The 23,976-nt window shown below is 37.8% G+C and overlaps 1 protein-coding gene across 5 annotated transcripts in view; it reads left to right on the top strand.

The window, feature by feature from the left end:
* Positions 1-23,715, top strand: part of ablim1b (actin binding LIM protein 1b) — a 96,985-nt gene extending 73,270 nt beyond the window's left edge. The window contains exons 7-27 of one of the 5 annotated variants that reach the window (XM_067429547.1): positions 1,796-1,883; positions 3,424-3,482; positions 3,809-3,931; positions 5,719-5,763; positions 7,311-7,388; positions 7,886-8,044; positions 9,874-9,918; positions 10,437-10,475; positions 11,779-11,814; positions 11,955-12,084; positions 12,304-12,396; positions 12,730-12,744; positions 14,476-14,568; positions 14,905-14,952; positions 18,863-19,009; positions 19,494-19,579; positions 19,938-20,061; positions 20,152-20,210; positions 21,644-21,704; positions 21,774-21,819; positions 23,692-23,715. In XM_067429547.1, the coding sequence (XP_067285648.1) occupies positions 1,796-1,883; positions 3,424-3,482; positions 3,809-3,931; positions 5,719-5,763; positions 7,311-7,388; positions 7,886-8,044; positions 9,874-9,918; positions 10,437-10,475; positions 11,779-11,814; positions 11,955-12,084; positions 12,304-12,396; positions 12,730-12,744; positions 14,476-14,568; positions 14,905-14,952; positions 18,863-19,009; positions 19,494-19,579; positions 19,938-20,061; positions 20,152-20,210; positions 21,644-21,704; positions 21,774-21,802 (1,557 nt within the window). In that variant the 3' untranslated portion in view covers positions 21,803-21,819; positions 23,692-23,715. The remainder of the gene's footprint in view (positions 1-1,795; positions 1,884-3,423; positions 3,483-3,808; positions 3,932-5,718; positions 5,764-7,310; positions 7,389-7,885; positions 8,045-9,873; positions 9,919-10,436; positions 10,476-11,778; positions 11,815-11,954; positions 12,085-12,303; positions 12,397-12,729; positions 12,745-14,475; positions 14,569-14,904; positions 14,953-18,862; positions 19,010-19,493; positions 19,580-19,937; positions 20,062-20,151; positions 20,211-21,643; positions 21,705-21,773; positions 21,820-23,691) is intronic. The other 4 variants (XM_067429551.1, XM_067429548.1, XM_067429549.1 and 1 more) reach the window with 4 other exon arrangements.
* The last annotated feature ends 261 nt before the right edge of the window (positions 23,716-23,976 follow it).

Raw genomic sequence — 23,976 nt, forward strand, 5'->3', positions numbered from 1 at the left:
ACAGTACTGCAGATGACTTACAGCTGCGCGCTATACATGACCTAGAGTGATGATCTCACAAACACACATTCACAATCTTATGAATATTATGTGGAATGTCCTGTACCTTGAGCTATGACTACTATATACACTACCATTAACATTTTAAGGCTGCAAAAACAGAAATATTGCGAAATATTATTATAGTTTAATTTAAAATGTGATTTATTCCTGTGACCAAAAAAGTCTCAGCAGTCATTATAGCCTTCAGATTCACATCATCTTTTAGAAATCATTCTAATATTCTAATAATAATATTTTCTTTTCAAGATTTTTATTATCATTATCAATGTTGAAAAAGTTATTCTGCTTAATATTTTTGTGAAAACTCTAATACTTTTACTGTAACAGCATTTATTTTACTTTTTAATAACATTTTGTTATAATATAAATGTCTTTATTGTACTTGTGATAAATGCATCCTTGCAGAAAAAAGGTATTAAAGAGTTAGTTCACCCAAAAATGAAAATTCTATCCCTCCATTTACAGTCTATGCAACTACCACTTTCAAGCCTCAGACAGGTAAAGAAATCATAAAAGTAATCCATGTGACTCAGTAGTTTAACCTCAGTTTTATGAAGCAAGTGCTTTGCAAAAAATATAAATCCAAATATGAATATAAAAAATATAAATGTCCACTTTATTTACAAAATATACATTTCCATTGCAAATTCACAAGAGCACCATGACACATACGCGTTGTGTTGACACGAGAGCAGACGTTGTTGTCTGAACGCAGGATTGAACTTGAAGTTAAATGACTGGAGTCACATGGATTACTTTTATGATGTCTTTACCTTTCTGAATCTTGAAAGTGGTAGTTGCTTAGACTGTCAATGGACGGACAGAAAGCTAGATTTCACAGCACCAGCTCTGGTTTCACTAAAAAGATCTTCTTTTGTGTTCTGAAGATGAACGAAAGTCTTATAGGTTTGGGACAACATAAGGGTGAGCAATTAATGACAGATTTTTTATTTTTAGATGAACTAACCCTTCGATTTTTAAAGAAAAAATCTCACTGACCTCAAAAATTTGAACAGTAGTGTGTCTGCGACTATCTGAACCCTCTCAATCTTAGCCTATAAGGGACCATGTGATCATGCCCAGTGATCATCTTTCAATTTTTCTTCTCGTGGATGAGAATGACCTTTCAGAAGGGAAAAGACTGACAGAATGCAGTGTTTCTCAGCCCTTCCAGTTCCCTAGTGAACCTCCCAGCTCTCCGATATCAGCATTCCAGCTCATAGCTGTGGCTGACGGACCGTGTTGCAGTGGTTAGCGCACGTTCTTCTGAAATGTTGAACAGGGCGATGCAATTTCAAATCATGTATGCAACATTACACAGCTGTCTAAAACTATAAATCTTTATTGATACATTAATGTGTATGGCAAGCAAGCATGTGTGTGAGTGAGTGAATGTTTTATGCTGCTTTTGTTCTCTTGACCTGGAAGCATCCGGAGGTCAGGAAGGTAATTTCGTTTGGCAGGGTAAAATAATACGGGATAGTGTGCTGTGCAAACAGTGACTCTGCAAATCCTATAACAGAGCTTAATTCATCGAGAACACACACACACACACACCTTTTGAAATAAGTGAAGTGCAATGAAATGATAGCACACCTGTTCTGTCCCCCACAGACTGTTTCGCTTTGCCACATATGTTAAGGGATATGTATTTCAGTTTGTTTTGTCCAGTGTTGTGTTTTTTCGTGTGAAATCTGTTGACCTCTGAATTTTGACCTTTGCCTCCTCACAGGCAGGAGACAAGCACTACCATCCAAGCTGTGCACGATGCAGCAGGTGCAATCAAATGTTCACGGAAGGAGAGGAGATGTACCTACAGGGTAAGCACAAAACTTCATGAACTGGCTTTTTGATTTAATTATACTGTTGTCTGATGTCAACTAATGATGTTCGTGTGGTTTTTACATTCAAAAACATCATAACTAATAAATAATAGGCTATTGTATACACTGGTTGTGAGGCTATCTCCAAAACGCTGGGTTCTGATGGCCGTGCCACACTGGAGACTTGGATGTAAACGCCCACGGCTAGGATTGGATAAGATTTACATATTTAATGAGCTTAAGCTCCTGTGTCAGTTCAGTCACATGAGAGAGGAGAGATTGAGGGAGAAGCGGCAACCAGAATGATTATCTTGATCACAGGGCTCGTAAACGTCTTTATCAAACAAACACAATGTTTTATTTCTCATCAACCTGTGATTGATTGGACTATTATTCTTATATTACACATAGCCCGAAAGATCGGACGATATAAGCGCGAACCGTGCGCACACACATACACCGTGCACACACACATACACGTTCGGCCGCCCTTCAGATGTCAACTTGAGAGAGAGACTGAGAGAGAATAGCAGAACAAGAACGGAATATAATGAGATTGATCGGCCTGCCGGGCTTTGCGAGCGATGGCCCATACGTGTCTGAGTCCAGCGTACTAAAGGTATTTTCTGTTAGACACATAAGCAAAACGATCTATAACAATGCAGTACTATTACATATAAAAACACGCATACGTACTGGATTAGATGTGCTGTAGATTCTGTAGAGGCGGTGTTTTGTCGCGCACTGACGTCAGTGTGAAGCACAGGACCGTTTTCTGGGCCTGGTGTCTATAAAAGCTTTTCTTTAACTAACAAGGAAGTTTTCAGCCCTGAAACGTAAAGGATATTCTTATATTACCATGTCCTTTTATATATCAAAAGCTCAAGGGAAAGCTGATTTTTAAATTCACCACCCCATTAATGTTAAAACAAATTTTTTAATTTGTTTTTACAATTTTTTACAAAAAAAAAAAAAAAAATTGCAAACCTTTTATGATTTTTGGGACAATAATACAACTGATTTTGTTATTTTATAAAATTATTATTTTTATATTTTCCATAAAGGTAAGAAAAATATATGCAAACTTTGGTGATGTAAAATAAAACATTAAAAAAAAGTTTAGTTGGTATAATTCTGGACATGTCTAACTACAGCTGATCATTTTAGCACAATAAAATAAAATAGATATTTTTTCCCCAAAAAAATAAGGAAAAATATTTATTTATTTTTTCCTATGATAACGTTGGTAACAGGGTTGAAAGTCTATTTTCTGTTTATTGTTCATGGGCTTTGTAATTTTTTGCATACCTGTGTTGCCATAATTCTGTCTAAATACAGCTTATTTTGATGTTTTAACAAAAAATATTTTAATGACTTTGGTAACAGAGTGAATGAGGTCAACTCTGCAATTTGTATACAAATTAAGAAAATGTGTTGTTGGAATGTTTAATTTGTAATGGGGGGCAATCATGTGGTAATATAATTCTTTCTGATATACTCCACCCACATATTTTGTCTTGATTTCTATCTCCCAAAGGTTCTACAGTATGGCATCCAGACTGTAAGAACAACAGTAGAGTGGAAGAGAAGTACAGAGTGAGTATCTATCCATCTAAACACTTACTGTCAGCCAGTCATTCACTTAATAAGTCTTTCTCTCTGGAAGAGAAAACTTGAGCTCCTCCCTCATATTGTACCTAGAAACAACATCTACGTCCCAGAAACAACTACGAAACCCTGGCTGGGAGATGTTTAAAATGCTTACATTCTTCAAAGCACTTTTCCCCAGTGACTCCAAAGTTAAAATTAAGTCTCAGGTGCTCTAGCTGAAGTGTTACGTCTGAATCACAAAAACAGAGTGTATGTGTATGTGTGTTTGTCAGTGAGTATTTTGTCCATTCTGTTGTGATTCTCCTCCTTAGGCAGCTTGGCAACATCCTAAAGGAAAACCCAGTCCGTTTGATATCTTTTACCCCCAGTCTCAGATTCAGCGCCGGGGCCCAGGTGGCTCTCAACTGGGCCGGCGTCCCCTGGGCAGTCGTGAGGTTTGCAGTCTTCCGCTCTGCACTCCCTCCAAACTGCAATGCTTCCAGCTAACACAGCTCCCTCCAACTGTCCTGCTTTACTCCGAAGCAAGACTGAACTGCTGTGTGTTCTATTAGCCTCATATTAGTTAACTTACACTACCAATCAGAAGTTTGGAATAATTCAGATTTTTTCATGTTTTTGAAGAAAGTCTCTCGTGTTCGGCTTTGTCTGAAAACCTGGGGAGCTGACTCGTTGCCTCGCTGCCTTATCAGACAATTACTGCAGGCAGCGATTGTGCATAAAGGCACCTCACGAAAATGATTTCGGACAGACTTCTGAGGCTGCATAACAGTTTAACGATAGCTCTGGGGAGAACTAAACAAATATTTAATTACTACATTAATCTTTGCTCATTAGAAATGACATCAGAAGTGGAGAATGTTGGTTAAAAACATACTTATTGTTAAAAACAAACATACAAACTGAGCAGCAAATGCAACTTTTGGATGCCATATTTTTTTCTGGCTCAACTGTGACAGAATGGAACGCACAGGATTGTGGGATATCAAAGGCAGCGAAGAATAAATTTATGCTGCCTTTAAAAATCGATCAGATGAAGGTCTGTCGGGAGACTGGAAGTGAACCTTACACGTGTTTTGATGCCATCCTACCTTGAAATATGCAGAGTTCATTTTATTTTTCAAGTATATGTACTTTATCTGTGTTCTTCTTTGGAAAACTTTTACTTCCCAACATTCCAAAACATAATATAGTAATTTTTACTGCACTGCGTTTCATATTGAATATCATTTAATACTTAATTACATTAGAAATGTAGTGCTGTATACTTTTACTCAAGTAAAAGTAATTACATTTTTACTTGAGTACAAGTAAGAAAGTGCTATATGTTTAATGTAATTAAGAGTTAACTTAAAAAAAAAAAAAAAAATTATGAAAAATGTATTTATGAAATATAGTGCAGTAAAAAGTATGACATTATATATGCTTTGGAATGTTGTGAAGTAAAGGTTATCCAAAGAAAAACACTGATAAAGTATATACTTGAAAAATTTACTTAAAAGTAAAAATACTAAAAAAATACTTTACTACTGTCCGCGTCGTTTTCCAGGTTTTGGACGCAGCCATCAGATGTACACTCGTTATTGCAGTGAATTGTGGGATCTCCTCAAATAGTGTCCTCTTTTTAAGGGTATATGGCGTGATTTCGGACACAGCCTGTGTTTATTTGAAGACAAATACAGTAAAAATAGTAATATTGTGAAATGAAATTAAAATTAAAATGACGTTTTTCTATTTTAATATATTTTTAAATGCATTTTATTCCTTTAATTAAAAACAGTTCTTTAATTTGTAATAATATTTCGCAATATTAATGTTTTTACTGTTAATCAAATTAAAGCAGCTGTGGCAAATTTAAGAGACTTCTTTCAAAAAATGAACAAAAAATATTTCAACATTTTGAGTGGTAGTGTATGTCCTCCTCAGCAAGAGTGAACCAGCGTGCATACACAATAAGAATATGCTTGCTCTCTCCTCCTGCAAGTTAGGTTATAATAATATATAATTTAATATAATCCTCATGGAAATTTACCCCAAAATAACCTCATGTACCACAAAACCTGAAATCAGGAACTGCCCGCATGCATACAATAGCAAGCAAGGCTGCGAGTAGATGTCTAGGAATGTAGTGCTTTAGTTAGAAGGCCGCTGGCTCAGGTGAATGATTCAAGTGTTTTGTTGAGTGTGATGTCATATCCTGTGATGCCTTTTCCTCCCTTCACAGCCCCTCCCACCCTCAGTAACCTCTCTGCACCAATCAGAAAGGCAGGTACTGTATTCTGCTTCTGGCAGCAGAGTGGGGGAACCCCAGCCTGAATGTGTTTTGCAGCTCTTGCATTTGCAGTGAGGGCTTTCTGCCCTCACCAACTTCCGCATAACAGCCTGTGTGTGAATCATTGCGCTTTTCACCGCTGCAGGCATGTGGTTCAAGCACTCCAGGGCTTTATCCACCATTACAGGAATGACGGCTGTTTGACTCTTCATGCAGAACGGTCTCAGATATGAGCTCAGCTCACCATGTAACATAACTGGCCTCTCATACGGAATAGTGTTCCTAAAGGTCGTCCAATTCGGGTGTTTTTGACCAAGAGTCATATCTGAGGGATTGGCTGCACTGGCTGTACTGATTGTATGATATGAAACCGAATGCATTTTGAAAAGGCTTGCGTACGAGTACGAGGCAATATAAGCTGGATATCCTGTGGTTTTCTAAACTGTGCTGAAAGAAAGCTCAAGAATGTGCCTACTTCACCTCAAAATTATTATTTTTGTCATCATTTACTCTCATCATTCATGCTCATCTCTTTTGACTTCCCTTGTTAAAAAGAAGTGCGCTTAGTTGAGTCAGTGGAATGTGCCCATGTAGTAGTGTACTTCCAATATTATTATTATTATTTTATTTTTTTTACAAAACTGCATATATAAACTTGCAGATATAATATTAATGAAATAAAAGGCTACATAAAGAGAGTACACTTTCATTTTTCTTTACACTTTTTAAAAAAAATTGCACTTTTTTAACGTGTTACATAAAGTATTGAAGCATTGATTAGCATTTTAACTGTAGAATTATTCAATGTTACATTTAAAGTTAATATATTTTAAATGTATTAAGTTGAAATGTCATATTTTCAAATGTTTAATTACATATATAATTAAATACATGAGACAAAGGATTCAATAGAAAATATATTAAAGTATATTTTAGTTTATTCAGCAGTACATTTTAGTCATATTTCAACGAAAATAGCATTATGAAATGATATACAATTAAGTACTTATATGTTAAGTGGATCAAAGCACTCTAAAGTTTAGCTTTATTATACATTTATATTACATTTAAATTTAATTGTGATTAAAATACAATTAAGTATCCAAAAACATTCAAATTACAAGTAAGAATATTTTAAAAGAATCTTTTACATAGGTTTTTTCCTGTATGCAGATATTTAGCGGAATGTCCAAGCTGCACATTTCAATACAATGAAAGTGTTATTCAGCTCTTAAAAGGCCAACACTTTTAAGAATAACGATTTAAATTTCAGTATGTTTCTCACACTACGTACTGTATGGCTTCAGAAGACTAGAAGTTTAGTGCATACAGCGTATAGCGTTTCTTGACAATGTTTTTTATGGCGCTCTTTTGGAGCTTGAAAGCCCAATCCTCATTCATGAAGGTGAGTAACTGATGACAAAATGTCATTTGTAGCTGAGCTACCTCTTTTAGCTTCCCCCTGGCATCTATGAGTGTGTTTAGGAATATTTGTGTCTGTTATCTTCAGCTTGTTGCTAATACAACATCTCATTCTCCCGCAGCCCACGAGGTCATCGTCTGAGAGTATCTGTTCGAGACCTGGCTCGAGCATACCTGGATCTCCAGGTCACACCATCTATGTGAGTCCCGCTCACCGGCGCCCCCAATCGTTTCCCGATTCTGTCAGATCTTACCACTCAATCCGCAACGGATTCTGATGCTGGTATACTTCCGGGTCAATGTAAAAAAACAACAACTCCTGGACACGCAGGAAAAGCACAGGAGTTTCCTTCATCTTCTCTCCACTCTTTGCCTTCGCCTTGCATTTGACATTGTAGCATCATTTTTGCATGTAAACAAATTTAGAAAATCATTTACATTAACACTGAAAGTCTGTTAAGCAAATGTTAAGTGGGTTAGCTTTCCACATTAGCATGCCTCCAACAACAGCGTTCATCTTTCCACAGTGTGCGTTCACCCCGTGTGATGACCTTTGTGAGAGCCGTAGCTCTGGTTGGATGTGATGTGAATGACCTTTGACCTGTGCCCTGACCTCTTCCTCATCAACACCTTTTCTCCCTGTGTTTCTCCACCTATGTGTCCCCTTCCCCTGTCCCTCATCCTCTCCTTCCTCCAGGCAAAAGTAGACAATGAGATTATTGATTACAAGGACCTAGCAGCCATTCCCAGAGTCAAGGCCATTTATGACATAGAGCGTCCAGACATGATATCCTATGAGTCTCTCCATTCCACCTCCTCCACCCTGGAAAGACAAGGAAGGCACAGCCCTGGAGAGGTAAAATTGTAAACTTTTAGTGTCTTTCTGATTAACAAACTTCGTGCTAATATGAGCTAAAACGATAGATATAGCCACTATATGGCTGAGTAGACATGATGTCAATGATTTATGTTTATATTTATTCTCATATTTTTTTGGACTAGGTGTGGCTTTCATGAAAAGTAAACTCAAGCCATTTTACCTCAAATCAGACAGTGTACCTGTCTAAAAATGTATGAACAGCCATACTCTATACATTTAGCAATCCCGTTCTTCAATTTGGAGATCCGGACGGTCTAGTCCAACGGTTCTCAATTTTTTTGACTCTAGTGGTCCCATTGCCTAACACATCCAAAGATATTTCTGCTGCAATTATGACAAATCTGCTTTTTTGCTAATACACTGAATTATTTAACATGGCTTATTTAATTAAAATGTTATGTTCTGTATTCCAGAACATGTTCTTTAATAAAAAAACAATGGTTGAGTGAAAATATATGTAAAGATGTACAACTGATTAATTTTAAGCATTACAAAAACAATTTTTAGCGCCCCTAGTGGGCCCCGATCCCCTGGTTGAAAGCCACTGGTCTTGTCTCCATTACCAAACCTGGACTTTTGGCCACTTTAGCGATCTGGCCCAGACACTACCAGACGACCCCTATAAAACAGACCCAACCCTGCCAATGCCCAATATTTGTGATAATACCCTCCCATCCCCAGGTCCCTACTTTATCACAGAAACCACAATAGCTCTCTGACCCCATGATCCCATTAGTGTTCCAAAAAAGCACTATTGGTTAAGGCTGTCAGGCCGCAGACAGAGCAGATGTGAGCAAGTGTGTGCTTTTGCTCATTTCTCTGTATGTGATCATGTACATTGCATGTATTCCTGTCAACATGTTAGCTATGTCTATGCATGAAAAGAATGTATGAGAAATGTTTTTATTTTTATTTTCTGTGACTCCTCTTGGGTTCCCATTGTATATTAAACATTGCTCTTCTGTACCTGAAAACGCCTGTGCGCATTCTGTGTAGATACAGCAGTGTCACAGCGCCCCCTGGTGACCGTAATCAAGATCCCAGGCAGTCTGCGGTGATGAAATGCATGTTAAAGGAACATTCCTGTTTTTTTTCCCACCTGCATCTGTGGTTGATTACCACATGGAATAATTTACAATTCTTTGATTGTGTATAAACAAACAGGAAATGCATTTACAGTAAAATATTTACAAAGAAAGCCTATCAAGCAAGTGGGTCGAGCATTTATTAGCAGAAATATGATCTTATTTTATAAAGTTATAAAGAGCTATAAAGTTGCCTAAATCATCCTTCTGCAGTGGGACTACTTCTGGTAGTACATTACATTAAAAAAACGCAATTATTCTACTATGGAAGCTTGTTTCCATCACAGAATAAACATTTTAAAAGATAATTTTTCTCACAATTGTGATTTTATATCTGGCAATTTTGACTTTTGTCTCACAATTGTGAGTTTATATCTAGCAATTCTGACTTTAGAACTCACAATTGGGACTTTATATTTTGTGTGCTTTTTTTTGCGTTTGATTGGACATGAATGATATATAATTATAACTGCACAGAAAGGAAGCAAGCAATTATATCACGCTAGTTTTATAACTATCATGCTAGAAAAAGCATAATGTATTTTTTTTATATTGTGACTAACTAGCAGCTAGCCTTTCATAGTGAATAACTGTTTACAAAATTATTATCTGTTAAAGCAAGTTAAAAATGATCAAGAATATTCCTTTAAAGCATAATGTTTTCTTGAGTCACAAACACGTTTTTAGAGTAACCAAAATCAACCCTTTCCTCCCCTACAGCCTGTCAAAGCCTCAGGTGGCAGCCCTACCAGAGGCAGAGCCACAGTAAGTGTAAGCAGGGTAGACAAAAACTGCTGACATGACCAGTTAGTTTGTGGAGTACCAACCCAAACTAATAAGAACACAACTAACATTGATTTACAAAACCTAACCTAATCTAATAAGCATGAATGCTTCTCAAACCTAGTTTCACTCATTTCACTGGCTGTTGTCTGTTCTCTCAGTCTCATGTGAAAAGCTGCTCTCTAAGTAAGTAGACGACAATGCTTCTGAACACACCTCGTTTTCAGACCAGCACGCCCATGGGTGCAAATGCATTTCCTATTTCAACAACATGGCACAGGATGTGAAAATTATAACTGCAAAAAAACGCCGCCAAATTGCGCCGGGTGTATGATTGGGCCCAAACACTGCAAGCTCTTCTGTGCGATTCCTTCATTACATTCATCTAATTTAAAACATCACACAATGCATGTAGGGTCACTGCAAGCGCAGCTGTTTCCATGACGTATGACAATATACGTTATTTTTTAGTGATTTTAATTCTGTGTCCACATTCCCAGACCCTGCCACAAGACCCCTCCTCACTGTCAGCAGAAACAGTAAGTTGTCAGTGACCTCCCTCTGAACCCTGACACAGTCGGGTTGTGAGCTGTAGCCGCACTTATCTATCTCCTAAATGTGCTTATGATGGAGATGGCACTGAACATCAGCTGTCCCTTGAGCGCCGGAAGAAGTCCTCTGTATAATTAATGGCTACAAAGAAGCAAGAGTGTGCTTGTCGGAATGCGTGCCCATGTTTGTCTTGTTTGTCTGTCTGTATTTATCCTTGCTAAAGCTGAGGGAATATCACAAAGACATTTCACAAGAAACAAAAGTTTGGGATCAGTAAGATCTTTTTTGGAGGAAATAAATATTACTATTAATATTATTATTCAACAAGGATGCATGCATTTTTTCTTCCAAATTGATATGCTTTATTAAGCTTTACATAAACAGGGAAACATTAATAGCAATACGATATGTTGAAACGGGACTTCACGCTGTGCCATCATTCTTGAACATTATAAGCACAAGTCACACATGTTGTACTCATAGTAAATGAATGAGTATGTGACTGAATATGTAAATAAAGATGCACATGTATGAGTATACAAACATGTGAGAAAAAGGATGAATTAAATTGATCAAAAGTGACAGTAAAGACTTGTTACACTGTTATAAAAAGTGTATAAATAAATGCCTTAATTTAAGACTTTCTAGTCATCGAATAATCCTGCAAACATAAATATTAAGCAGCACAACTTCAACATTGATAATATAAATGTTTATAAGTAAATGTTTCTTGAGCATCAAATCAGCATATGTATAAAAAAATTCCGGAAAGATCATGTGACTGGAGTAATGGATGCTGAAAAAACTTCTTTAAATTCTAATAATTCACAATATTACTGTTTTAACTGTATTTTGTCATTAAATAAATGTAGCCTTGCCTTGGTGAGCATAGTAGACTACTTCTAAAAACATCTTACATACTCCAAACATATTTATTAATAAAATGATTTAAAAATTGTATTTAAATAAAATTAATAAATATATTTTTAAATTTAAATAATACATTTTTTGTATGTAATGCATCTAATTTCTTATTTAGTTCTTTTAACTCTTGAGCTGAACATTTCTTGGCAGTTTTGTGATATTCACTCTTCTTACGACTTACCTAATATACAAAGCCACTCAGACCTTAAAAAGCCTAAACCACAATGGCATGATTTAACTTCCTGTTCCTAATCCAATTTTTTTGCTTTTCTGACCTGCTCTATTAAGCATACAGTCTCCTCTCCACCGTTTAGTGCTAATTCTGATGCATCCTTACGTAGAGCTTTTGTTCCTGTTATGTTTCAGTCTCCAAGAACGCTGTCTCCCACCCCATCTGCTGAGGTTAGAGGCTATTTCATAATGCATAGTCATCACAGTAGAGCCTATAGTACATGTCATTAAACTAGACTTTTAGTAATGTGAATGTGTATGATATTTTGAACCTTCCCATATGTTATGTTGTGTGTGCATGTATGCGGTAGGGTTGCTATGACATGAGGGAGCGCATCATTCAGAGATCCACCAGCCAGGGCTCCATCGGCTCTCCGGTCTACCACCGCCATAACTACATCCCCCCTATATCCAAGTCGCCCCAGCACTTCCACAGACCAGGTGAGTCAAATCAAAGGATCCAAATCCTCCCTCCATAGGATTCCAGCAGTGTATGGATGAGCGAGATCTCCTCGCCACGTTTTGGCCTCGCACGGCCTTTTCTTGCTTTCCGTTTCCTCCTGAGCTTATTTTCCCTCCTCCTCTGCTCATGTGTGCTCCTTCCACCCTCTTTTTTCCTTCGTTCTGCTCCTCTATTCCTCTTCCCTGAGCGGCTGGCAGGAATGCTGAAGCTCTGCTCCTCTTTGCGCTCCAGCAACAGCGACACGCGCCCTACCTCCCCCTTCCGACATCACTTCCTCCCCCATAACAAAGGTAAGGCCTTTCCACCCCCGTTGCCCGACCTCTTTGCCGCGTTCTCAGTAACATTATCGTTCCTGTAGATTCAAATCCACCTCCCTCCTCGGATTCAGGCCTGCTGAAATGTCTTGAATGTGATGATTGATTTTTGTTAGCTTGTAAAGCTGTGCTTTTGGCGACTTTGTTTGAGAAATTCTTGGACTTGAAATGCTTGAATGGCGCTCTTATGAGGTCAAGTGCTGCGTTTGATCTGTAAATGCAACTGAAGCACATGTAATTGCGAGTTGCTAATGCACAGTTTACTAATCACATGCTCATGTATGTAATGTCCCTCTGTCCTCTCCACAGATTCTTTCTGCATAGGTATGTCTTGGCTTTGTGGCTGTTGTTGAGCAATTTGGTGCCCGTGGCAGTTCAGATGCATGCTGGTCCTGTGTTTTGACTATTCCGGATTCGATTCATTTGATGACAGTTAATAAGTCAACATTTAAAGGTGCACTGTGTACATTTTAGCACCATCTAGTGATGAGGGTACGAATTGCAACTGCCCACCACTCACCCATCCCTTTCAAAGCACATAGAGAAGCTACAGGGGCCGACACAAGACAAAGATGTTGTCCTCTAAAACAGCAGAGAATAGCTAGCAGTTTATCCGTTTAGGGCTTCTGTAGAAACATGATGCCGCAAAATGGTGACATCACTGTGAGGGGATGGGCGGTGTATGTAGATAGAAATAGCTCATTCTAAGGTAATACAAATATAACGGTACGTTATGTAAAGTCTTTATACACCACTGAAAACAGTTAGGTATATTATATTGCATTTATGTCAAAAGATCCTTATTGATATTACACACTGCACCTTTAACCAAGTCACTGTGACTTCACTAATACTCTTACCCTCGGTTTCACAGACAAGGCTTAAGATAGTCCCAGACTAAAATGCATGTTTTAACTGGAAGCAACGTGCACTGAAATGTCTTAAAATATAACTCAACATGCACACCAGTAATGATAAGCACCAGTTTTTTTCTAAAGCATTTTAATAAACGCCACTCAAATGTTCTAATTAAACTAAGGCCTAATCCTGGCTTAATCTTAGCTCTGTCTGTGATACCAGGCCTTATACTAATAACTCTTTTTCAAAAATCTAGTGAGCTGCCTTGCTGTTTAGGCAGCTTGCCTACATAGGCAGCTGTCTTGTAAGGTGGAAAATGAAAATGGAACTTGTGTTTTAAAACTCTCCACATAACCTGTAATTCAGCATAATTCAGTAATTATTATTATTATTGTTGAGGATATACTTGATTGTCCTGAAAATATATAACTGACAGACGTGCTAAATATATATATTAGGCAAGTTGTTAGATGAGTGACTATCACCAAACTGTCAACTAAATTAAAGATCAACATAAGAAATTAGATAATTGCTAAATGCAAAAGTTGTTATATAAACTAATATAAACAAAAAAACATTTTTATTTGCATTAACTAACATTATTGCAAAGTGTTACTATTATTATTATTAGTTATTATTATTTATAACAGCACAGTTTTGCAGAACATAGTCCATTTAACAACTTTTTTATCATATCACTTCAGTATTCAGATAAAAAATTAAGTGTATCTCTTTTTTGAAGCTATTTGGAGTGCACTGTGAGATTGCCTTGAAATGCTGTCTATGTAGGCAGCCCACTATTTTTTGGAACGTGTGAATGTCGCATGCTTATATTTGTTTCCTCTTTAAGGATAATCAGTCATATTACCATCAGACGCAATGGCTTCCTAACAGTGTGAATTGTACTTTATGACTGTGGTGTTGAATGATACCATGTTCATGATTGTGAAGTATTTGCATGCTGCTTTCCAGATCCACGCCTCTCTTTCCAATCTGTCTGTCCTTCAAAAGCTGTTCTCTTTCGTGGAGCCGACCCACACTGGTCCAATCCGTCTGTCTCTCACCTCTCTGTTGAAGCCCTTTTCTGTTTGTCCATCTTTCCGTCAGTGAAGATTTATTCCGGCATTATTCTTTCTTTCTTTTTTTCTTTTTTTGTTCTTTTCTTTCTCCCGCTTATTCTGCTCTTCTTGTTTGGAGGCACTGAGCCATCCAGTGGCCGGAGTTCTCCCCTTTCCTCTCGGCCGGCCACCCCGACCCTCTCTCTGACCCCTAAACATTTCCACATCCCAGGTAGGAGCTGGAGCATCATCTCCCTGTTTTTCTTCTTTAGAGTTTTTTGCTCTGTCTCTCTCCCTCCATTTTCTCTCTCTCTCTTCCTCCTTTCTTTGATCCCCCTTGATGCATTAATGCTTTTTCTTATTTATTGTTTTTAATGGTAGATTTTGATGACCTCTTATGCTGAGTACATGTACTGCCATATATAATTCAGTAATTTTGGTCATACTTTAGATGCATCGTTTTTCCCCAAAATCATTATCATAACTGGTTGATTGGTGCATCTTATTTGTGACTGAGGCTGCATTTAGAAATGTTATTAAAACTCGATCTTTATTTTCTAATTTACAGACCAAGGCATTAACATGTATAGAAAACCACCAATCTACAAACAGCATGGTATGGTTGTTTTATGGTTGCTTAAGATCTATCTATCTATCTATCTATCTATCTATCTATCTATCTATCTATCTATCTATCTATCTATCTATCTATCTATCTATCTATCTATCTATCTATCTATCTATCTATCTATCTATCTATCTATCTATCTATCTAATCAATCGGTCTATCCCATAAAACATGTTTGGTGACAGTCATTATGGTGTGCGCGCAAGCATGATTTCTGAATATTATTTTTATTATTTATATTTGTTTGTTTATGTGTGTTGACTCCATCCATCCATTAATATGTGGTTATGATGCTATGACCACATCCTATGTTTACATGTAAGTACCATTTGACATCATAATTTTTTTCTAATCTCCAAGACTTTTTTTTACTTTATGGCTTCCTCACAACCAACTCGCCCACAAAAAGAAACTAAAATACTTTCTTGTTTAACAGCCGCCGTAAATCTTTGATTCTGCCTTTTAACTGCATGGAGTTATAGCCTGCCAGATCCCATAACAAATTCACTGACACCTCAGATGACTCTGCTTTGGTCTCTATCTTGCATACTATGTAAATCTACACATCAAGCTAGTTTCAATAAACTGAACGGCACCTTTTGAACAGTTGTACTTGTGCCATTTACTGGTTTCAAAATATACTATACAGTTTATACACTATATTGCCAAAGGTATTGGGACACCCCTCCAAATCATTGAATGCAGGTGTTCCAGTCACTTCCATGGCCACAGGTATATAAAATCAAGCACCTAGGCTTGCAGACTGCTTCTACAAACATTTGTGAAAGAATGGGTCACTTTAAAGAGCACAGTGAACTCAAGTGTGGTACCGTGATAGGTTGCCACCTGACCAATAAGTCCATTGGGGAAATTTCCCCACTACTAATTATTCCATGGTCAACTGTTAGTGGAATTATAAAAAAGTGAAGCAATTGGGAACAGCAGCAACTCAGCCACAAAGTGGTAGGCCATGTAAGATCACATGAGCCCTGCTGAAGTGCACAGAAGTCACCAACAATAGATACAGACCTCCAAACTTTGTTTGGCCTTAGAGAGCTTCATGGAATGGGTTTCCACGGACGAGCAATTGTATCAGCAAGTGCAATGCAAAGCGTTGGATGCAGTGGTGTTACCAGGGCCGTTTCTAGCCTTTCTGGCACCCTAGGCGAGATTCATATGTTGTGCACACACCCCCCCCCCCCCCCTTTTTTTTTTTAAACTACAACTTATTAAGTAAATATGACTTCCTTATTTCATGGGCATATTGTACATGCATTAATCAAATAATGTAGCTAGGTTTATTATCTCTGAGATCATAGATGTTGGGGGGTTCGGGGGCATGCTCCCCTGAGAAAAATTTGATTTCTATGATCTACATATGTGTATTTTAAGATGTTCTGAAGGCCAAAAAATTAGATAACAATAGCTTGAAAACCATGTCACTCGGCGCCGCTGCGGATTGAAGAACACAGTGACACAAAGACTAAAACACGGGACGAAGCAGTAGCCGAAGCCTTGCGCCAGTTTCATGTTTTAAAGGTTAATCACATATTTTTTTAGGGGGGGCTGATGCATAAGTTCATAAAAAAGGGCCTAGTGACGCCCATGGTTATGACAGTATTAGCCTACTTGATCAATTTACACTAAACAGCTATCTCTGATGTAAAAAAATTTTTATTCAAATTAACTGCTATAATGTTCTGCACCTGAAATGAGCATGGCGTGTGGTCCGTCCAGTACTAATATTCAGTGTAATGTTTTGCTCAACGTTATGATAGAGGGACCAGCTTAGTAGAGAACAAGTAACCAATAAGTAGGCTATACCTGTATATTTCGCTTTCTTTTTACGATACTGAGCCCCTGATGGCTTTGACCTTTTCATGATGATGAAACTAAAGCACGCTGTAACGAGTAGAAATATAGTGTGGCCCCTTTAAGAGTTGCGCGCGCTCCCTGCAAACGAAGTCTGCCTTTTGTGTATGTGCGCACTGAGTCTTGAGCTCCCATGTGTGGGGATTATTTTCTGTTTTCTGTTGCTAACAGTTATTTTGTTTTATTAAGTAATGCTGTGGACGGAAAGGGAGTTTGTGATGAGAGTTCAGCGGGGAATAAAGTGCGATCTGTTTGATGTTAATCGCCTCCGTGTTTGCATCCACTCTCCAGTTACATTAAGTGAGCTATCTGCATTTTTCACTCTGACACAAGCGTTACAACGCCATGGATGACGACGTTCCCTGCCGCCCTCTACATGATCTCATTTCATTACAGCAGCTCCACTATCACCATGGCGACTTCACTCCAATAATCGCAACTAATCATAATGCCTTGAAATAGCAAAAGTACGAAATATTAATAATAAAATATATATGAAACAACTAAAAAATCTTGTTGGGGCGGGGACTCATTGACGCCCCCCAGCTGTTGGCGCCCTAGGCGACCGCCTAGTTTGCCTATGCCTAGAAACGGCACTGGGTGTTACGCACGCCATCACTTGACTCTAGAGCAGTAGAGAGTGTTCTCTGAGTGTTCTCTGTCTGGGATTCCCATGGACGAGTCTGGGTTCTGTGGTTGCCAGGAGAACCTGACTTCATTGTGCCAAGTGTAGTAAGTTTGGTGAATGGGGGATTATGGTGTGGTGTTGTTTTTCAGGGGTTGGGCATAAAGTGAATTCTTGGAAACAATATCATGCTCCCAACATTGTGGGAACAGTTTGGTGAGGGCCCTTTCCTGTTCCAGCATGACTGTGCACCAGTGCACAAAGCAAGATCCATAAAGACATGAATGAATGAACGAACGAATGAATGAATGAGGCATTTATATAGCGCTTTCATATGTACTACTGTACACCCCAAGTGCTTTACCCTCATGACAGCGGTCTCTCCTCAAACACCACCAGTGCGCAGCATCCACTTGGATGATGTGACGGCAGCCACAGTACAATGGCGCCAGTGCGCTCACCACACAACAGTGATAGGTGGAGAGGAGAGAGGGTGATAGAGCCAGTTCAGTGGATGGGGATTATTAGGAGGCCCTGATTGGGCCAACTGAGGGAATTTGGCCAGGACACCGGAGTCACACCCCTACTCTTTACTAGAAGTGCCATGGGATTTTTAATGACCACAGAGAGTCAGGACCTCGGTTTAACATCTCATTCGAAGGACGGACGAACGAACGAGTTTGCTGGATGGATGAGCTAATTTGGTGTGGAGGAACTTGATTGGCCTGCACAGAGTCCTGACCTCAACCCGATAACACCTTTAGGATGAATTAGAGTGGAGCCTGCTAGCCAGGCCTTTTCATTCAGCATCAGTGCCCGACCTCACAAATGAGCTTCTAGAAGAATGGTCAAAAATTCCCATGAACACACTCCTAAATCTTGTGGAAAGCCTTCCCAGAAGAGTTGAAGGTGTTATAGCTGATGAAGAATGGGATGTCATTGAAGTATATGTATATGTAAAGGCAGGTGTCCGAAAACTTTTGGCAATATAGTGTATATATATACACAATCTCTGCTTGCCTAATATTATAAAAATCTATGCACTTGCAAACAGTAGCATGTGTGCTGTACCCACTTTATACAGTCCTTTATAAGATGCAGTACTGGCCATTGACATTCAAAGCATTTGATACCATCTCTAAATTGGTGTTTTACAAAAAACAAAAACAAAAGATATATATATATATATATATATATATATATATATATATATATATATATATATATATATATATATATATATATATATATACACAAAACTTTTTTATATTATTTCATTTACATGTTAACATATAAAATCCTGAAATGTCATGCTTTGAACTGATTGTCCAGCACTGCACTTATTAAAAGCCTATGAGAGGCAGTCACTGATAGTGCAGTTCCCCCAAAATACCGATTCAGATTCAGCTGCCCTGGCAGCCCAAAGCAAGTCTGCTGATGACATCATCAAATCATCTAAGTTCCCTGCTGCCTACGCCCCTCGGCCAGACGAAACCGCAAAGATCGAGACCGACTACTGGCCGTGTCCGCCATCCCTCGCTGCTTTAGGTACGGTCCTGCTGCTGGCTCCTCCAGGCCCAACAGCACATATAAAACCCTTTAGTAACCAAAAACTAATGGAAGCCTTTGAATTAAATGATGCTCTCAATACAATGTCTACTGAGAACTCTTGGATTGCTGCTGTTAAACATAGCCTGTTATTTCCATCTGGCTACCCCTAAACCCAGATGGGATGGTAGTAAATCCAAAGAAAGCTATAAGGCTTTACAGACAATACATCCAATACATTTCCAATCAAAAAACCATTACACCAATCAATCGGATCATTTTTTTTTTCATGGTTTGTTTTTATATTATTATTTATTTAACTCATGTTGTCATTTTTGTTCCAATGCTTGGTTTCCATGCGTATAATATTCAGAGGTTCCGTTTAAAGGTCACCATGGGTACAATGGCAATTTTGCTATCATCTCAATAGTTTTTCTTTCTTTTTTGTTTTATTTGAACACCTTTCCTGGTCCTGGACGTACAGGCTCAGATGGGAGGAGTCGGTCACGGGACGAAGAAGAGGACGAGCATATGAAACGTAGACATCTTCAGGAGGAACATCTCAGCAAGGTCAAGAGCTTATTAATACTTATACATTGCTAATGTCATTTTTTAGTCAAAGCAAACATTTAAGTGCATGTACAGTATGTGCCAAATGATGCTCCATTACACAGCATTACAGTACAGTCTGCATTGTTTTATTGCCCAAAATCACTGAAATAATTAAGCAGACATGCCTAATTTGCATGTTTGCACTGAAAAGAATAACAATAACACCATTTAAAGAACATGATAGTTCAGCACCTGGTTAAGCAGAATTGGGGGTGTTTACACTACTAAATATTATTTTCTTACTTTTACTTGCTTTCCAGTACAAATATCTTTACTTGAGATTCAAAATGACTTATAGACTTGTATTTAACTGCAGATCCAGTCTGGACTTGGGAAGCTCATTCTGAAGGAGGAGATGGAAAAGGAGATGAACAGAGAGAAATACGTACGAAGTGTGGCCGCCCAGCGCTTTGACTCTCAGTACGCTAACAGTACCGCAGGTATAATGCCACATCTGTTTGAAAGGAAGCACAACAAATAAAGCTTTACTCTGGTATTAGTGTACAAAAGTGTTCTGTCCTCTGCTGTAGACTCCCAAAGCGTTAAAACATCATCTCTGCCTGGATACGGGCGAAATGGCCTCCATCGGGTAAGTCTCGACCATTCATCGGTTATTTACCTTTATTTAATAAATGGAGGCTGCATTGATTTGAAAATTAAATGCCGTAAAAACAGCATTACTCCAGTCTTCAGTGTCACATGATCCTTTAGATATGTTTCTAATATGCTGATCTGGTGCTTAAGAAACAGTTCTATTATCATTATATGGTATTCATTATTATCAATGATGAAAAAAGTTTATGTTGCTTAATATTTTTGTAGAAACCATGATATACTACAATTCATGCCAGCAGCCATATCAGCCTGTAGCCCAAGACTGGTTTCCCATTGAAGCTAAGCAGGGCTGAGCCTGGTCAGTACTTGGATGAGAGACCCCCAGGGAACACTAGGTGAAGCTGGAAGAGGTGTTAGTGGAGACCCTGCGGTCTTGTGTAGGTCCTAAAGTCCTATAGTGATGGGGACACTATGCTCTAACAAGCACCGTCCTTTGGAAAAGAGTAGGGGTGTAACCTGGCATCCTCTGTCCATCATGGCCCCCTAACCGTCCCCATACACTGATCGTCTCCTCTCCACCAATCAGCTGGTGCGTGGTGGGCGTTCTGAGCAATATGACTGCCGTCGTATTATCCAGGTGAATGCTGTACATTGGTGGAGATTAAAGAGACCCCCCCCCCCCCCTTCTGTATGTAAAGAATTTTGAATACCTAGTAAAGCGCTATATAATTGAAACAAATTATTATTATTAATTATTTAAAATTTTGAAGTTTTTTAATTAATTAATACTTTTATTCAGCAAGGATGCATTAAATTGATCAAAAGTGACAGTAAAGATGTTTATAATGTTACAAAAGATTACAAAAGATACAAAAGTAAATGCTGTTCATTGAACTTTCTATCAAAGAAAAATGTATCACAGTTTGCACAAAAATATTAACCAGCAAAAACTGTAATAATAAAAAACATTATTAATAATTGAGCACCAATAGTAATTGATAATAACTAAGGAGCAAATCAGCATATTAGAATGATTTCTAAAGGATCATGTGACACTGAAGTCTGCTAAAAAGATGAAAGCTTTACCATACCAGGAATTACATTTTAAAATCTTAAATTTACATATTTCGCAATATTATTACTGTTTTTACTGTATTTTTGATCAAATAAAGCAGCACTGGTGAACATACAGTAAGAGTCTTTATTCAAAAACATAAAAATCTCTCTCTCTCTCTCTCTCTCTCTCTCTCTATAAATAAATATATATATATATATATATATATATATATATATATATATATATATATATATATATATATATATATATATATAGTGTAATTTTTAAGAAAAATGTGTTTTTAAAGGGAAAAAAAAAATCTGTTTTGGAACACTTGAGCGTGTAGAATAAATGAGGTCAGATCGACCAGTGTAAAATAAAACATAACATTTCTTTTGTCTGTCCTTCAGCCCCAGTCTACAGAACTCTCTCAGTATAACAGTTATGGGGACGTGTGCGGAGGACAAAGAGGTAAAATGCAATGTTTTTAATACTGAAACTACACTTACCAATGGAAAAAAAGCTATTCTAATAATATAGTAATATTTGGGGATTTTGTCTCTTTCTGATTCATACAGATTTCAAGGTATGTGACTGACATGCGGTGTTTACTGAGCATGTGCATCAGCAGTCATGCACATATGGAAGTCAAATCATGCTACATGTAACCGGAATGGCACTCATGCCCTCATTGCTATGCTTGTGTCCGAGTTTGAGCCATGGCCACGGGGAAAGACAAGAGCACATTCGAGGGTTTGATACGTTAAAAGTCCACCCCACCCACCCTTAAGAACACGTCACATGGATAGTTGAGTTTCCACCTCCCCCGAGAGAACTTGATATAGAGCAATAGCTGTTAGGAATTAGATCCAGACTATTTCCCAAGGTTCTGAATTCTTGAAAACAGTTTCTGCTTTCTTTTCTTATCGTTCGCATCACTTGTATGTGTTCTGTTCTATAGCCCACCCAAGATGCCCAAGATTCCATTACAAGAATGGACAGGGGAATGTCTATGCCTAATATGTTGGAATATAAAGCAAGTATCCCAAATATTTTCTAATAACTATGTTTCTTCTCTTCTCTCTTCCATTTTTAAAATGCTCCTCTGTGTTCAATAAATAATCATCCCCCTCTCCCAAAATCAAGATTGTTCATCAGTCAGGAGGAGTGTTATATTGGCTCATCTTTGCGTAGAACTACACTAGCATTACCTGCAGCCTATCTTCCAGCGCTATGATGTCATCAAATGACATGCTCAGTTTTAGTTTCAAGATCATTCAATCATTTTGAAGTCCTGGTTCTCATTAAAGAGGCTTCACAGTTCCATATGGTAATATTTTGTAAAAGTGGTTGCTGTAGTTACCCAGAAGCCTGATTCTCTTAGGACCGAACTAATAGTTACTGGCAAGATGAAATAAATTAGAACTTGTTAGGCTTTCCCAGCAGTGTAAGAAACAATAACGGGCATGAGTGTTGACTGTTAACTGTCCGTAAGAGGGCTAGAATTAACAGCTTTAGAATTTTTTTTCTGTATACAGTTACTCATTCATTTCAATTTGTTTCTTTTGGTAAAGGAAAAACACTCCAAAGTTTATTTTTTGTACTTCACATAAAGAAAAAGTCCTGAAAATTTACAGGAGGACTGTAGAATTTAATATAATGTCTGCAGCAGAGATTACATTGCATATTGTATTATAAATAAAATAATACTGCTGCTACAGCAGTTAAAATATTTATTACACTACAGTTTAAACGTAAAAATAATAATAATAATAATAATATGAATTTATTCAGGATGCATTAAATTGATTGAAAAAGCAGTATAAAATGCTATTGAACTTTCTATTCATCAAAAAAATTATCCCAGTTTCCATAAAAAAATAAATTAAGCAGTTTAACTGTTTTTCAGCATTAATAGTAATAAGAATGGTTTCTTGAGCACCAAATGTGCAAAAAATAGCTGGTTTTTAGCCGGTTAGCCAGCTTGACCTATGAAAGTTTAGGCTAATAACATGGCCAAAACCTAGAACCAATTCATTCTTTATTGAGCATTTTTGGACTAGGACAACCTGGACATTCTAAACCACACTCCCAGCCTAATTGGCATCACCACCTGTATCTAAATTGCACTAAAGCGCTGTATATTACTCCCTATCCCACAGCACTTCTTTCCTATATTAAGAAACACAGACATTGCTCTCACTTTCTCACTCACGGGGCTCATTGCATGCTCTGCCCCACTCTCACTTTCACCCTGTGCTGCTGCAGTGTTGTATTTTGGCCAGAGTTGGTGTTTGTGTACCCTATTAGAATGTAATGACCGTGCATTATTCCCTCAGCCATTTGCTTTCAGCGATTCATTGTGTTTGGCAAATGCCTCGCATAGCATTCTCCATAACAACACAATCCCTCCTTTTGTAAAGGTGTACCCATATGAAATGCTCACTGTCGCCAACAGAGGGCGTACTAAGCTCGCGAAGGATGTGGACAGGACGAGACTGGAGGTAAGCACCTGATATCATCGCTGTATGGAAACTGTTTGAAAAATGTGCATTTTTTTTGTTGCATTTTGTGATCTGTATCTGAGGAAAGTAAATTGCTGCGTTTTGAAAATACACTTAAAATGCATTAATTTGTTCTGTAGAATAAAATAATAATATATTAAAATAATAATAATAATAATAATAATAATAATACTTATTATATACATATATTTATTATTATTATTACTCAATACTAAAAT

Source organism: Pseudorasbora parva, chromosome 21 (assembly GCF_024679245.1).
Source record: "Pseudorasbora parva isolate DD20220531a chromosome 21, ASM2467924v1, whole genome shotgun sequence".
NCBI lineage: Eukaryota > Metazoa > Chordata > Actinopteri > Cypriniformes > Gobionidae > Pseudorasbora > Pseudorasbora parva.